Source organism: Accipiter gentilis, chromosome 1, assembly GCF_929443795.1.
Source record: "Accipiter gentilis chromosome 1, bAccGen1.1, whole genome shotgun sequence".
NCBI classification, from domain to species: domain Eukaryota; kingdom Metazoa; phylum Chordata; class Aves; order Accipitriformes; family Accipitridae; genus Astur; species Astur gentilis.
In genome coordinates this window covers 32,903,434-32,919,336 of record NC_064880.1, presented here as the reverse complement: position 1 = coordinate 32,919,336, position 15,903 = coordinate 32,903,434, and the positions used below count along the sequence as shown (strand labels likewise).

General features: G+C 38.4%; 1 protein-coding gene across 1 annotated transcript in view; it reads left to right on the top strand.

The window, feature by feature from the left end:
- PPIG (peptidylprolyl isomerase G) overlaps positions 1 to 15,903 on the top strand; it is a 30,662-nt gene that overhangs the window by 8,415 nt on the left and 6,344 nt on the right. The window contains exons 2-8 of the mRNA XM_049819445.1: positions 545 to 624; positions 735 to 809; positions 3,066 to 3,173; positions 3,679 to 3,723; positions 5,732 to 5,819; positions 6,941 to 6,970; positions 7,061 to 7,200. Coding sequence (XP_049675402.1) covers positions 564 to 624; positions 735 to 809; positions 3,066 to 3,173; positions 3,679 to 3,723; positions 5,732 to 5,819; positions 6,941 to 6,970; positions 7,061 to 7,200 — 547 coding nt within the window. The 5' untranslated portion in view covers positions 545 to 563. The remainder of the gene's footprint in view (positions 1 to 544; positions 625 to 734; positions 810 to 3,065; positions 3,174 to 3,678; positions 3,724 to 5,731; positions 5,820 to 6,940; positions 6,971 to 7,060; positions 7,201 to 15,903) is intronic.

The following is a 15,903-nucleotide window of genomic DNA, read 5'->3' as shown; positions in this document are numbered from 1 at the left end:
TGGAGATGGCAGCCTCCTCAGCCACTAACAGTGAGCCTAACAGAGACTGCAAATTTGTCTTTTTAAATGGTTGAAAGAAGTTGCAAGAAGCTGTTTGAGAGCACAAGTTGTTGGGTCTCAAAGCTGATTTTTTTTCCTTTTTTCCTCTCTGATGCTAATTTTACATAGCGTATAGAATTCTAGGAGCAGACAACTTTAAGTGATTACCTATACCATCTGGATAGCAAGACGACTTCAAACTTTGTTATCCCCATACCTTACAGTATCTTTTCTTTTTGTATTTCCTCATCTGAATTATGGCGCTCATTTTAAATTTAATACTATTGCAGCAAACATGAATAAAATCACTCAGGTCTACAAAACATGAAAATGACCTAAAATACTTAGCATTTTCTGAACCTTTAAAAATACTTATGTTTGCTCTCTGTTTTTTCTGAAGGTTTGCTTTTCTGCAGTTTTTGTTGTCATTGTAAAATCTTCTACATTGACTTACGCATAGTTTCAATACACAAAAGGAAAAACTAAATTTTTTTATTACTTACAGTATTTAAACTCTTGAAGCCATGGGAGTAAAGGTCCAGAGACCTCGTTGCTTTTTTGACATAGCCATCAACAATGTACCTGGTAAGAAAATTAAAATATCCATTCAGTAACATGATATTAATATAAGATATGTAAGAATAATACAAATACCAGTTAACTTCATAATAAATATGGGTTTCTTTTTTTCCTAGCTGGAAGAGTGGTCTTTGAACTGTTTTCAGATGTGTGTCCAAAGACATGTGAGAATTTTCGTTGCCTTTGCACAGGTTTGTAGATCTTTAATTTTGTTTATGATTTTTAATGTAATACAATTTTAGCTAGTTTGATGTCTGTGCTATTTTTCCTGACATTTTCTTACATATAAAATTAAGTATGTAAAACATTGGTTCTTGGTATCTCTAGAGATTAGCTGATTTCTCGTATGCTCCTGATGTAGAGTCAAAGCAGTTTTAGCTTTGGCTTAATATGTTGCAGGGACTATATACTAATCAACTTTAAATACAGACACGGTAAGCTGATTTTCTGCTACTAGCATAGATATTACTGTTCACATTATATAACATCATCCAGTCTTGAAAGGTAGCCAATAAGAGGTCAACCATGCAGCCTTACTTTTCAGTCTTACGATACTTTTGAGGTATTTGAAAGGTATTGCGGGTATTCATTAGTTGTTTAGGTTGTTTGGTTTTGTTTTTTGTTGGGGTTGGTTGGGTTTTTTTTTCATTTTAATTTTCCTTTGTTGATGGAGACTGGTGATTTCCATTCCTATTGAAATTCAGATTATTTCTCGAACAAAATACTGAGAAGATTCTTTCTTGGAAGCATTTGCAAACAGAATTACTGTCCTGTGGACTGCATGCTTTTGTTGAAAATGCTGACAGTTTAGCAAAACTTAAATTTATTATCACAAGAATAATTTTATGAATACATGGTTACCACACATGCTTTCTGTCTGCAGCATTTTCTGCTTCCTTTCCTTCCAGCTCTGTTGTTTTTCAGGTCAAGGCTCTGTAGCTGTTAATACTGAAGCACTCAGCAGTACTAATATGATCTGAATCAGGTGTGGGTGCATAATTACATGCATGTCAAGTTAGCTAGAACACTTAGTGCACCATTCATGATGTCTGCAGGAATGTAGGTATTATCTGATCTGACATTAGGTTTACGGGCACAAAATCATATTATCAAAATTTGTTTAAAAATCTGAACCTTAAAATGATTCTTTTTAATAGGTGTATGTTTGTTATCATGTGACCATGGCATTCTTGATCTGCTGTCAACTGCCCAAAAGTCAGATTTATGGCATAAAGGTGTTATTCTGTTCTACTGCTTTAATTTTTTGGCTTGACATCTTTCAACAGCATTTCAGGTCAAGAACAAGTACTACTAAGTTCACGCTTAGTTGCTGACATTTAAAATCAAGTTCAGATGCTGAACTGCTTCGCAGCTTTAACGTATTTTAGAACAGTGAGGAAAATATATGGGTGGGTTGTTTATGATATTGATCATCAGCAAGTTAATTCAAATTTTGATTTTATTTGTTTTCCTTACTCATTTTTTCAGGCAGTTTTGAAAAGTATATGCTGTCTTTTTAGAACAGGGATCAACAGCTCCGTGTTTTCCTGGCATACCTATGTTAGGCATATGCCAAGTTAGTGGAACAGATACAGCTTCACATTTATCAAAGTTACTATCAAAAGTCTTTTTTTTAGCTAGTCAGCTCCATATGGAGGCACCAGTCTGTTACAGGTAAGTTCAGAGGCAACTGCCTGTAACAAAAGCTGCCAGTTCAATAGCTCAGAATAAGATTATAGGAAGATAGTCTAATGGTTTGCCAGCATTGAGGGGAAGGTATCTTTTTCCTTCCAACATACTCCCACTGATTATCTTACTGTTACCATGAGGTTGGCTCTGCCATTCACAGGACCCACCATGAGCCATTCATCTTGCTAATTCAGCAGAGACCTTATCAATTTGAGGGTAGCAGGGAAATTAGATAGTGTTGTACCTGAAGCAGAGAGTCTGCTTATGGGTCTTGAGCACCTGAGCTGACGCAAGGGAGGAAGATGGCAGTTGTAATCATGAGTGGGGGAGGGAACAATATTACTTCTCCTTCCCCTTGCCTCTTTGTTTGTTTTTCTTATGAGCTTTTATGGTACCTTAACCTTGCCGTGTTGTAACTGAAGATCTGAGTGTTTCTTGCGTGCTTCTGAGAAATGCCAGTTATCTTAAACCTAAACTGTCTGTTTAATTTCAGTCAATCTGCATGGAAGAGACCAGAGTTGTATATTAATGTCAGTAAGGAGTTCTTCTGGTATGACTGTAGAGACAGAAGGTAGTTTCTGCTCTGCTTTCTTAAATGCTAGTTTCTTATTAGTATTACAGGTATGGATCTGCCTCACAAGATAATTTTTCAGAGCTTAGTAGATCATTTTGATTAAGTGCTTACATAACACTTTTTTTGTAGTGGGGATTCTACAGGTGCTGAGAGTAAATTTTTTGTTCTTCCTCTTCTCCTTTAGGTGAAAAGGGTACAGGAAAATCCACCCAAAAGCCATTGCATTACAAAAGTTGTCTGTTTCACAGGGTTGTGAAAGATTTTATGATCCAAGGAGGTGACTTCAGTGAAGGTATGATGTGAATCTTTGAAGAAAACTTTAATACTTATGTAATAGAATATTGCAGGAGTTCTCTGTAGAATTGTTTAGTTATATTAATTATTCTGTGATTCCACTGCTTTTTCCCCTTTTTTCTGCATAAGAACTGTTACATGAAAACTTACATACAAACATATAAATTTATACGTGTGCACGCACACACACACCTTTTGCTCCGTTATCTCAGTACTCGGAGTACCAAGTACTTTCTATTGAAAGGTTTCAATGTGAGGGTAAAATATTATATCTGCTGCTGGGAAATGAAGAACAAAGGGAGACTATAGGAGAATACTTTCTTGTTTTCCAAGTTTGCTTTGGGACTACGAAGATGCGTCTTGATCCTCTGTACATATATTGAAGAATAATGTCAGTGATCTGGATGCAGTTGGATCAGTATTTCATATTATGAAGCACCTTCCACATAATGTGACTCTTAATAACTACTTTAAGTTGTAACTGTCACTTTTCCTCTTTCAAGGAAATGGCAGGGGAGGAGAATCCATTTATGGTGGCTTTTTTGAAGGTAAGAGTTTTATCAGTCTGCTCTGTCTGCTCTGTTTTGGTGTTACTATAAGCAATCACCTTTACGTTCTGTAATCTCTGTTCTCTAAACCTAAACTCCATTGGTTTTGTTAAGATTTTGTCTGGTCTTAGAGGCCTTTGACAGTCCAGTTTAGGTTATTTTATTTTCCTTTTAAGATATGAAAGTAAGTAATTAATTAATTAATGAAAAATTAAAACCAAACTCCTTTGTACTTGTCCATTTTACCAGATTCACATTTTTATAACTGTTTTTAAACAAGCAGCTAGCTAAAAGTTGGGGATTGTCTTTTCTTCCAGTGAAAAGGAGAAAAGCACCATGGGGTCGGGTTTTCTTGCCTGGACCCCTTTCCTTGGGGTTCAATTTCCTTATAAATAAATAAATATTTATTTAAAAGAAAGCAGAAAGCCCTGCTTTCCTGAACTCAAGAGGAATTAATGATAAAGAGGCTATCAGTTTTCTCACAGTCCTGGCTTTTCTTCAGTCAGTGTTGCAGAAGAAGTACCTCTTATGCATTCCAGTGTGTTTCTCAGCCTGTGTTTGTCCAGAATGTAGTGGAGCAGTTTTTTGTATTACATCTAAACCCATGTAATGGTTAGCTGCCACCAGCAGGAGTGGTTGTGCTCCTGCCTCCTCCCTGACACTTTTCTTTTAATATTGGTTCTTGTATGAGCTTGCAGCAAACAATCAAAAGAATTATTCACTACTTTAGTAAGGCCAGGCTGCAATTTTTAATCAGACCTTGAGTTGAATCAACAGTTTGCAACTGCCAAAAGAGGGAGGAGGTCTTTTCTTGCACTGACTCATGCATATCAAACTTTCAGCTGATTCAGCTTGCTAAAATGCCCAAAGACTACTGCAGCAAAAAAATGTATTTATTTCCATATTAGCGAGTGGACCCAATTCAATAATTTGGCAAGCATCAGAACCAACACAAATGAGTAGCTGGGTTTGAGGAAATGTATGGCTGGGGGAGATGGAAGAAAGAGCAAAACCTCTACCTAACTTCTGGCAGTTGCAAACTGGCTGTTCAGCTCAGCCACAGTGAAACTGAATTCATGGGAGTTTTTGCTTTTGTGGATCCCTTAAGCAGCTCACCGTAGGATTAGATTGACGCTTGATGCTATGCCAGATAGCAATTTTACAGGTGTCTGGAGAGTAAGTGGGCCTGTCCCTTTCACTGCCAGTGACACAGTGTGATGTGAAACCATGGCCTTACAGATAGCATACTTTTCTTCTTTGATAATGCTTGCTCTTGCCATCTGTATCTAAACAATACTGAGCAAACTTTGTCTGAAGAGTTTGGATCCCCCAAGAGCCTTTATGCTGCTTTGGGAAAGGAGGGAGACAGGGTAGTCTCTTACAGATGTCTTAAATGGAGAATAGTGATTACATTTCACAGTTCCATTGGGGTTTAGTTTGAACTGTTAACAATGATTTGCACATCAGAAGTAGGATTCATTTGAGTTAAACTTAGTTTCTTAATGGCCAGCTTGGTAAGTTCATCTGTGTGTCTGACAGACCAACAGAAGTTGTTTGGGATTGCTATCAAAGTGGATATCCATGTTTATTAAAAAATAATACAACAACAAAACTGCATAAATATGAGGGGTTTCTTAATGCACAGCTAAAAAACTTCTGCTCCAAAGGGACAATGATCAGCATGTGGAGAATAGAAAGAGCAACAACTTAAAATGATGAGGTCTCTGCTAATGTTGGTCGGAAACAAATCTCTTGAACAAGAATACTAAATTTTGGTTTTTTCCTCAGGCTATAAACCATTAATTCATATTTCTCCTTACTAAATTGCATTATTTAGAATGGAAGGAATAATACGTTAAAAAATAGCTATTATTTTGAATCCATTTTTAATCCAAATTTTTACTGAAGTGGCTAGCAGATTTATTTAATAAGGATGAGTTTACTTAGATTATAGTATTTATCTAAGCATATGTGGTATAATTAAAGTAACTGAAAACACTTTCCTTAGATGAAAGCTTTGCTGTAAAGCACAACAAAGAATTTCTCCTTTCAATGGCCAATCGAGGGAAAGATACAAATGGTTCACAGTTCTTTATGTAAGTATTGTACTGTCCTGAAATGTGTGTGGTGTTTGCCATTTGTAAGCTGTAAAGGTAATCCATTTAAGTATTGAAGACTAGCTCCTGTGCAAACCCAGAATTGATGTTTTTTCGCAAAGTTGTATGGAAATAGCCATTTTCCTAATGCACTGTTTAGAGAGCCTGACTATTTTTATCACTTTTGTGTTTAGTGCTTATTGACCATGCAAAAGAGCTTTTGGTAGTTTTCAGTAGCTGTGTTCTAACCTGGGCAGTAAAGCAAACCTTTTAGTTCCTTGTAGAACTCTTATTGCTTTCTTCTAATAAGTGTTGTTGGGAAGGAAGCAAAACAGCGCTGGGCATTCTCAAAAGTAGCAGAGGGGTTTTTTTGTCACAGAATAACTTTCCAATGCAGTCTCATTTACAATTTAAAACTTAATTTTTTAAAATACATTGCAGTAGACTCTTCTTAAATCTAATTTATCTACAGAAAACATTCTTGAAATACATCACTCCTACCCATGTTTCATGACCTTAATTAACATGGTGAGTTGTGGATGTCAGTTAGCATTAGACCCTTACTTGGGGATTTCTGACTGTTCTTTACTATAAACCCAGTTTTTTACTTCTGCCATGGCTGACATCTGTATGCCTTAGTATGCTATTATAAGTCAGTTCTACTTCTATATCAAATAATCTCTACTTACGGATATTTTTTGTTCCTTTGTTTTCTGATTATTTTCTAATGTATAGAAGGTTATTTGCAGTTTTCTGTGCTCTGAGACAGTTGCCTTAATTTTTATACCTGTTCCTGGTAGTATTTATATAATTTATTAAGTAGAACACTTACTATATCCTATATGAGGATGCCATCTAAAAACTTATGTGCACTTTTTTTTGTTCAATAAAATGTGATAATCAAAGCAATGAATTGAATAGGTAGTTTAATGTATAAAATAATAAATACTTTTAACTGCACACAAACTTAGAATAATATGCATTGGTTTTGTTCAGTTTTATTAGTTCACTCAAAATAACTTTCACCTTCCTATGTGTATATGATATGCTTCAAATGCTGACTGCTTTCCACTAATACTGACTTTTTTTTTTCTCTTTAAATTAAAATCTGGAAACAACAGAACAACTAAACCTACACCTCACTTAGATGGGTAAATATCTCTTATCTATTTATGTTTGTTTGGGAGCTGCCTTGAGAAAATTAAGTACTAAGAATTCTTACTTTTGTTTAAATTCCTTAGACATCATGTTGTTTTTGGACAAGTCATCTCAGGTCAGGAAGTTGTGAGAGAAATAGAAAACCAGAAAACAGATGCATCTAGTAAACCATATGCTGAAGTACGCATACTGAGTTGTGGAGAGTTAATTCCAAAATCCAAAGGTAAAGTTGAACTGTACATTTACATAGGTGCAAACTATGAGGTAATTTTGCTCATTTTCTTCGCTGTTGCTTGCTTATAAAAAAGTTTAGAAACTTACTTGTGGTGGCAGTTGGTGAAAAGGTGAATAATATTGCAGTACAGTTTGTCTTCGAAAAAACTTAAAAGGTTTTGATGCAGAAGATGTTAAAGAAATATCATACATGCTTTCTTCAAAGCTTCTCCTGTCTTGGATTTCCTTATACTAGCTAAATTTCAGTACAAGGCTGGCAAGCGTTTGTCACATAGAAAGTAGAGTGCTATGTTAAGAAGATTGATGGCAGTCTGACTTTATTTTATAACTGCTGCTTTTTTTGCAGGTATTGAACTTACTCAAGTTTCTTTTGGGTAAATCTTCAGAACAGGCACTTAGAGTAGAAAAGTCTGAAATTGCCCTTTAGCAGATATACTTCTAAGTTACTATAAACTATATTCTTAAACAGGAATATGGCAGAACCTGCCTTTCTTTCTGGAAGGGATGCCCTGCTCTGCCATTCCAGAGCTGAACATAGTATTGGAGATGTGATTCTGCTTCTTTTAAAAAATAAGGCTCAATCTAAGATGTTGCTGTCATTCTTGACAATCTTATTAGAGGAAACCCAGAATGCATGTTTAGTAGGAACTATGATAGGGATCATGCTTTTTCATTCATACATAGCACCTTCTGCTGATATGTATTGTGAACGGTTGCACCAAGAATATTCAAGCACAAGACAAGAGTAAAGGTTTCTTTGGCCTAAGGAAAATACAGGCATTCAAATTTGAGCTTCTTAGTTTTTCCTCTCCTCTTTGATGCAGTTCTGTGTTCACCTTTTGTGGTGTCTAGCAGAATGACTTTGGAGTCTGAAGTGATCTCTTCAATACCTCAGAATTCCAGGCAAAGTTTTGTTATGGCTTCTGACTTCTCAAAGATCCTAGAACTTCTTAGATTAACTCATAAGTCACCCTGCATGTTAGGAAATAATTTAGTTTTTCTGGACAGTACTCGGGAGCATGATATCTGTTAGAAAATGCACAGGTGGTGTAGATTAGAAAATAAAACAATACATATACAGAATGGGTGAAGCTAGTGGGCAAGATCCCTACTCTGTATATATGTCTTCCTTGGTTTGCCACACTCCCTTTTTAGTCAACTCTGGAACACTTGAAATTGACTAAATGAAAGTTTTGTCACTGAGCAGTCTGATGACTTAAAGCCATTAGGCAGGGCTTTAAAGTACTTGTCATCAAAATAGTGAATAAAATAAATACAAAATGTTGTTTTCGTTTAATTTCTAAAAGAGAACAGGCTTCTGGAAAGATCTGACTGCCCAGTCCTACCCATTTGTCTGTGTCCTTGTACCTCTTTGCCCCAGTACTGCTGGGGTCCTGGAGACTCTGCTTCCTGTAGCTAGTCTGGCATGCCACAGAGGGAAATTGATGCCAGGGCAATGGGATAGCCCACTCAACTGACTATAAGGCACAGTACTAGATAATGGTGGGCAGCAGGAGTGTTTGGAGACCAAAAGGCCTTAGGCACCAGGATCGGGCAGGTGGAGGGCAGAGCTGAGTGCGGGGAGACGTGCGCCCTAATGGGCACTAATGCAGAGCCAGCCTGGTGAAGGTGCTGCCTGACAGACCATGATGGAGGTCCTGGTGCATGGAGGATCCCACTATTGAAGGGGAAAGGCAGGCTGGCTGTAGGACCTGCAAGGGGAAATCCACTGGTACTGTGAGAGATGATAGTATGGCTGGAACTGTTTGCTAAATGCACAACATGGAACCACTGATGAGCTGTGCTGACCTGAGGCAGTGGAGATAGGAGGAATGGTTCATCATCACATCAGCAGAAGGAAATTTGCCAAGTTGCAGTCCAAAGCTGACAAGTGGAGCAGGAGAGGCCCTTGGACCCATCAATATATGAAGACGCCAAGGAATCTAGATGGGAGGAGCAGTTTCTGGGAGGTGAGCAGTGTCATGGAAGATCATCAACAGAGAGTCATCTAACAGTGGAACTGGTTTTAGCACATTACTATGGGAGGCAAAAGGGAACTGATACTGTGAAATATGAGGCAGTTACAAGAGGAGACTACTTCTAAGAATCTGCTGTTAAGACAAAGGAATAAAGAGGTTGCCAGTGAGGAAAGTGTAATGGAGAATTTCTGTGGGAAGTTACGTTATGATAGCAAGGGAGACTTAAACTAAAATATTTAGTGTATAAGCTTGTCTGGTATGCAACACAAAGGAAGGAATTAGACAAGTCTTTTCTGAATGAAAATAGAGCTGATACTTCTTGGTTTTAGCAGGGAAGCAAAGATGGCACTAGCGGAAGGAATCACAGTAGATGTTAGGTCCCTGGTATGAATGTTTCTCTCTTAGGTTAAAGTTGAGGAAGGGCAATCAGATTTTTTGATATCATGATGAATATCCAGATGAAGTGCTTTATAAAGGAAGCAAATCTATCTCTTTGTATAGGAGAATTTGATTTATTTAGGGATGAGTGTAGGATGACTTGACTGAGCTAACTTAACTGGATGCTATGTGAATTGAATGATACAGTGATCACAATTATAATATTGCAGAGGCCTAGATCGGAAGGTTTCATGTGGAATTTGAGAGGGTGATCACCTAGAAAAGGAGAATGTTTGTCATCTTTTCCTTTGTTGGTTTTTTTTTCTTTTCTTTTTATTCCTTAAAGTTGGAGGATTTAGTGAAAATGAATGAGACGTACTAAATTATAAAAGAAGAATCTCTCTGGGCAAGTGGTATTATTTTTAGAAAATCTTCAAGTTGCAGGGAAAAGCCTGAATGCTGGAGGAAAAAAAAAAAGAGAAGAAAGCTAAGTATTAAGCCAGTATTAAGGAATGACATTATGGACTAGCTAAATGACTATAATTCTCAAGAAAAACTATGGAACAAGTAACATAATAGTCATTTTCTTAAAGACAAATGGGAGTTTGATACCAATTGACGAAGTTTTGCAGTAGGGGGTCTAGTAAACAAGCCTGGCTGCATTGTTTGAGATCATAACTTTGGTTAATTAAAGGTGTATCTGGGATGTTTTAAAAAATGTAAACAACTGACATTCTGATTCAAAACCAAAAAAATTAAATGGCTTTGTGCACTGGGCAGCTTTTAGCAAGAACCTCTAATGAAGATTTCTCATGAAAATTGTTTCTAGGGGATTCTGCACAGAGCAGTGCTAGGCTTGATTCATGATCTTCATTGATGTATAGATGTTCCTGTGGAATCATTGCTTGTAAAAAATGTGCTTTCTGCAATTAAGGCAGAGTAGGCCTTCATAATTCGTCAAAGAACAAAATTGTAGTTAGGTCATTCTGTCCCAAAAATTTCTTTTTTTTTAAAGAAAAAAGGTATCTACAAATTATCAAGCACTGATAGAGAGCACAAATTTACACATTTAGGAATCTTAAGACTGCTCTAGATTATGAAATATAGATATTTCATGAAAGTGGTGATTCTGGTAAGTCATATCTTACCTGGACTTTTGATTCGTGTATCCTCCCTTTCCTCTTCCTTACTCATTCAACCCCTAGAATGCTCATTTGTTCTGCAAGCTTGTTACAATACACATCATTATCTCCCTTTCCACAAGCTGTTTGCTATGATCAGTTGCTGCAGACTTTTCCAATTTTTTTTTTTTTTTTTTTCCTAGTGAACTGGCCACTAGTTATAAACTGGTTTGGCTTTAGCTGAAACTGTTCAAAACAAAGCTGGAAATGGCTTGTTTTTCCTCTCCTCTTCTTCCCCCACCCCTCTCCTCTGCTGTTGCAGTTGTGTGGTAGGTTGCTTGTCTACAAAAACATCTATATCCACAGGCATTTGTGATACAGGACTTCTCACGGTAACAATGTCATCTGATCAGCAAGAATCAAGTATGGTAGTGTTCCCTAATGCGTATCTCTGAGGACTTGATTACTGTGTATAACTTTCATTGTAAGAAACAGTGGGTCCTTAATCAACCAGTGAAGGACATAATAGGAACCCATGGCAAATAATTGAAGCAAGATGTGTGCAAAATAGAAAAAAAGATCTGATATTCTGAACAGCAGGGTGATTAAATGCTGGAAAAAATTATCAGGGAAAATTTCTGTCTAAATTTCCTGAAGTAAAGGCACCTTCTTTTTGGAGACTGCTGTAGTCTAACAGGTTATTGGACTTGATATAAGGTAACCATTTGAGTGTCACTGGTGTGAATTACAAAATGAGATCACCTGTTCTGACTTTTGGCCTGAGCCCAACTGCTTTCTGGCCAGGTCATTTCTTCATTTCAGGTCCAGGGGTCTGATATTATGGGGCTAACGTAAGACTTGCTACAGTCCATAACAAGCCGAGATGTGGAGACTGCTTGGCACCATGCGGCATGATCATGTAATTCACAAAGTCTGGCAAATACTATAGGTCAAAGTGAATGGAGTAGGAAGTGATGTATCTATTTAAGATGTGGTCATAAGTTGAAACCTGATCCTGAAGATAATAAGCTGGAACAGTTGGACTGTAAATAGAAGTCTGTTTCTTTCTCACTGACCTTCATGCTGCAGGATTGGTTTCATTTGTTGTTGTGATCTGTAATTGGCCAGCACCAGGTTGGTTCAGTATTCAAAATAGCATTTGCTGCTGGACAGAGATAGTTAGATGTCACCAGAAAGTATATCCAAAACCTCTTGCCAGATATTCTGTCTCTGCTGTGTATACAGTTCTGGGATTTTTGGTTGTGGGGTTTTTTTTGGTTGGTTGGTTTTTTCCCCTTGTTGTTTCACTCCCTGCCTGCCACATGATTTCCCAAATACATCTGCCATTGATGTTATTTGCTGCATGTTAAGAATCACGTTATGTTTGTTGAAGTTGTTGCTCACTAACTCGCCTCCATTTCTGTTACTTACTCATTTTAAAGTAGTAACTATAACATACTGTATTTGTTTTGTGTGGCAAGGTTTTGGTAGCAGGGGAGGGGGGCGCTTACAGGGGTGGCTTCTGTAAGAAGCTGCTGGAAGCTTCCCCTGTGTTCGAGAGAGAGCGAGCCCATACCAGCCGGCTCTGACGGACCTGCCGCCAGCCAAGGCTGAGCCCATCAGTGACAGTGATAACACTTTTAAGAAGGGAAAAAAGTTGGGACAGGGAGAAACAGCTGCCAGAGTGAGGAGTGAGAACATGTAAGAGAAACAAGCCTGTGGACACCAAGGTCAGTGAAGAAGGAGGGGGAGGAGATGCTCCAGGCGCCGGAGCGAAGATTCCCCTGCAGCCCGTGGTGAAGACCCTGGTGAGGCAGGCTGTCCCCCTGCAGTCCAGGGAGGTCCACAGTGGAGCAGATATCCACATGCAGCCCATGGAGGACCCCACGCCGGAGCAGGTGGGTTCCCGAAGGAGGCTGTGACCCCGTGGGAACCCCGCGCTGGAGCAGGTTCCTGGCAGGACCTGTGGATCTGTGGAGAGAGGAGCCCACGGAGCAGGTTTTCTGGCAGGACTTGTGACCCCGTGGAGGACTCACGCTGGACCAGTGTGCTCCTGAAGGACTGCACGCCGTGGAATAGACCCATGCTGGAGCAGTTAGTGAAGAACTGCAGCCTGTGGGAATGGCCCACGTTGAAGGAGTTTGTGGAGGACTGTCTCCCGTGGGTGGGACCCCACGCTGGAGCAGGGGAAGAGTGTGATGAGCCCTCGCCCTGAGGAGGTGAAGCAGCAGAAAATAACGTGGGATGACCATAAACCCCATCCCTGTCCCCCTGTGCCGCTGGGGGGTCTTGGTGGTGAAATCTGGGAGTGAAGTTGTGCCGGGGAAGAAGGGAGGGGTGGTGGGAAGGTGTTCTGAGATTTTGTTTTATTTCTCATTACCTTGCTCTGGTTGATTTGTAATAAATTGAGTTAGTTTTCCCAAATGGAGTCTGGTTTGCCCATGATGGTAATTAGTGAATGATCTCTCCTGTCCTTATCTTGACCCACAAGCTTTTTGTTATATTTTTCTCTCCCCTGTCCAGCTGAGGATGGGGGAGTGATAGAATGGCTTTGGTGGGCACCTGGCGTTCAGCCAGGGTCAACCCATCTCACATACCTAAACTTGTTACAAGAATGGAGATAAAACTGTCACAGATAGTTTTTGATACACTTAAAACAGATGCAGGAATAAAAAAATACAGGCAATAACTGCATTTATTGATGCCTTATTCAGACATTTCTGAAATTGAGCTTGGAGACATCTTTTTTTGCCTGGAGGCATGTAGGAAACAGTGTAGTGCAATATAGTGGGTTTTTTGAATGGGCCAAGACCAAGTGTTGAATAGATAAGAAGCATTTGAAAGTGTCTCGGGACTTAGCATTTAGTTAACTTTTTTAGAACTTTTTGTGTTTATGGTATTTAGAGTTCAGGTGAGATTCCTCTTTTTGTTTGGGTGTCACCAGACCTGTATGACACCAGGCTCCTTTGATTGAAATTAATTTGGAAACTGTTCTGTTTTCTTTTATAAATATGTACTTGTTAGGCTCTGTGAATGTATGTATATTTAGACAATCTAAAACTGATATAAAATATTACAGAGACTTTTTATTAAATATAGTGCTTTAATAAGGGCATGGAGCAAAATTTTGAGAAAAGAGACCAGGTATCTTGGTCTGGACCAACAAAGGAAGTAAAAAAATGTTATGAGACACCTGTCTTCTGGAAGCATTATGCAAGAAGCTCTAAAAACATCTGATGAGAACCAACTGATTTCAATCTGCAGGCTGTCTTAGACAAGACAACTTGCTAGTTTATACTGCACCCAGAAATGACCAGAGGACTAATGTAATCTATGAAGTACAGAGGTTGTGTTTCAGTTGGTTGTCAGGCTTTCATTATTCTGTATCAAATGAGGTTTGTGAATAAACACATAGAAAACACCATGAAAAAAGTCACCGTAGAAGTCATACAGGTATGACTTGTGTCTGTGATGCTAATCTGAAAAATGAATGCAATTTAGTGCAATGGGATTAAATTTCATCCACTGTACCATTGTGGGGATTTGGTAACATTAGGAGGAGACAAATGTATCCATAAAGAGTATGACCACAAAAAGAGAAGCCAAGATGCCGTACTTAGTTGTTTCTGCTGAGGTTTTTCTGCACCATCTATCGGATCCACTGTTACCTGAATAAAGCCCCAGCTATCTTGCTGACATCCAGATCTTTTATCTCAGCCAGTTCTTTGGTAAGCAAGTGTTCTGCATCACTGTGAAGAGGAAATTTTTCACCACTGTATATATCTGCATTCTGAATGGGAGACCTGACAGAGTAGGATACTGGATTGCTACAAAAGAGGTGATGGCTTACATAGATGATCTAATGATACCAGCTAATACTTTGCTGAAGGTAAAGGGCAGTACTGCCTTAGCTGTCATTATGGATATTGTTGTGAAACCATTGGAACAATACTGAAGGCTGCTGATAGATCTAGAACTTCAATGCATCACAGTCTACAGCCTGAAGGTCTTCCGGGCAAGACATGGTAGCCAAGAAGATGGATAGATGGAAGTAAAATAGGACGACTTCATATATTTGAGATTTCACTGGTTTGCATTCAATAACTATATACAGAACAAAAGTTAATAGCAAGAGATGATGCTACGAATGAGAGCTTAGCTGTTGCTTTTCTGAGAAATGCTGACTCTCTTCTCCTTTAGGGAGCCGTAACTGCCTGTCTCTGCAGTTGGTATGATACATCCACGCTTAACTTTGCTACTCTAAAGCATATCCAGCTATGTCCAATTTCCAAGAGGCAGTTTGAAGTTCCCACAACATATCGTCTGTCACAAAGAAGCTGCCTGAAGTGCAACCAGGAATATGTTTTGGGCAACTATGATCTGTCCTCACTGATTTTTATCATTCTAGCCCAAATGAGAATTTATTTTCCTGTTAATTTGGTAGAAAGTACTAGCTTATTATTACAAATAATACATTCCTAAGTTTTATACTAGAACTCATCATCCCCAAGACTCATTTTTATTCTCTTCTGTGACCAGTTTAGCAAGGAGTTTTATGTAAGTTTTTTTTTTTTTGCTTTTGGTCATCCTTGAAAATCTGCTACCTCCCATCATGCAGTTTGCAAAAATGAGATCAAGTTAGTGTTGAATTTGAGAATTTCCACATTGAGCTCACATGATTGTAGTTACAGATGCCTACTGCTAACTCTAAGGAGTCAGTCAACTCAGTATTACCCGCTAAACAGTTGGAGCATCTAATATTGGCAATTCCAAAAATTGATACACTGTTCCATTAAATAGCCACTGGTGTTTTCAGAAGAGTTGTTACCAGAGCTACTCTTAATAGAAGTGTTTGCCTCAAGTTCTCTATATGAGTATCACCTTCCCTGCCCCCCCTTTATGTCTCTAATCTATTTACAGAGAATTAAAAGAATTTCTTTTCCCAGTAAGTGCATGGTAGAAGTTGAATAGCTGTTAATAGATACTTTTTAGTATTTAGTACTGCTGCCACTTGAACTTTTTTTCTGGATGCCTATAAGTGTGGTATATGATCAGAGATTGCTAGCAGGGAATTCTGAAGTGGAATTTTTCTTCCTATCCATATGTACAAAATCAAGGCTGTTAATAAGTTAAAAGCTGGTTAATAACCTGTAATTCTTTGAATTTCTTGAAATCTTGTATTTTCTGACACTTGAGTTACTGTAATACCCCAAA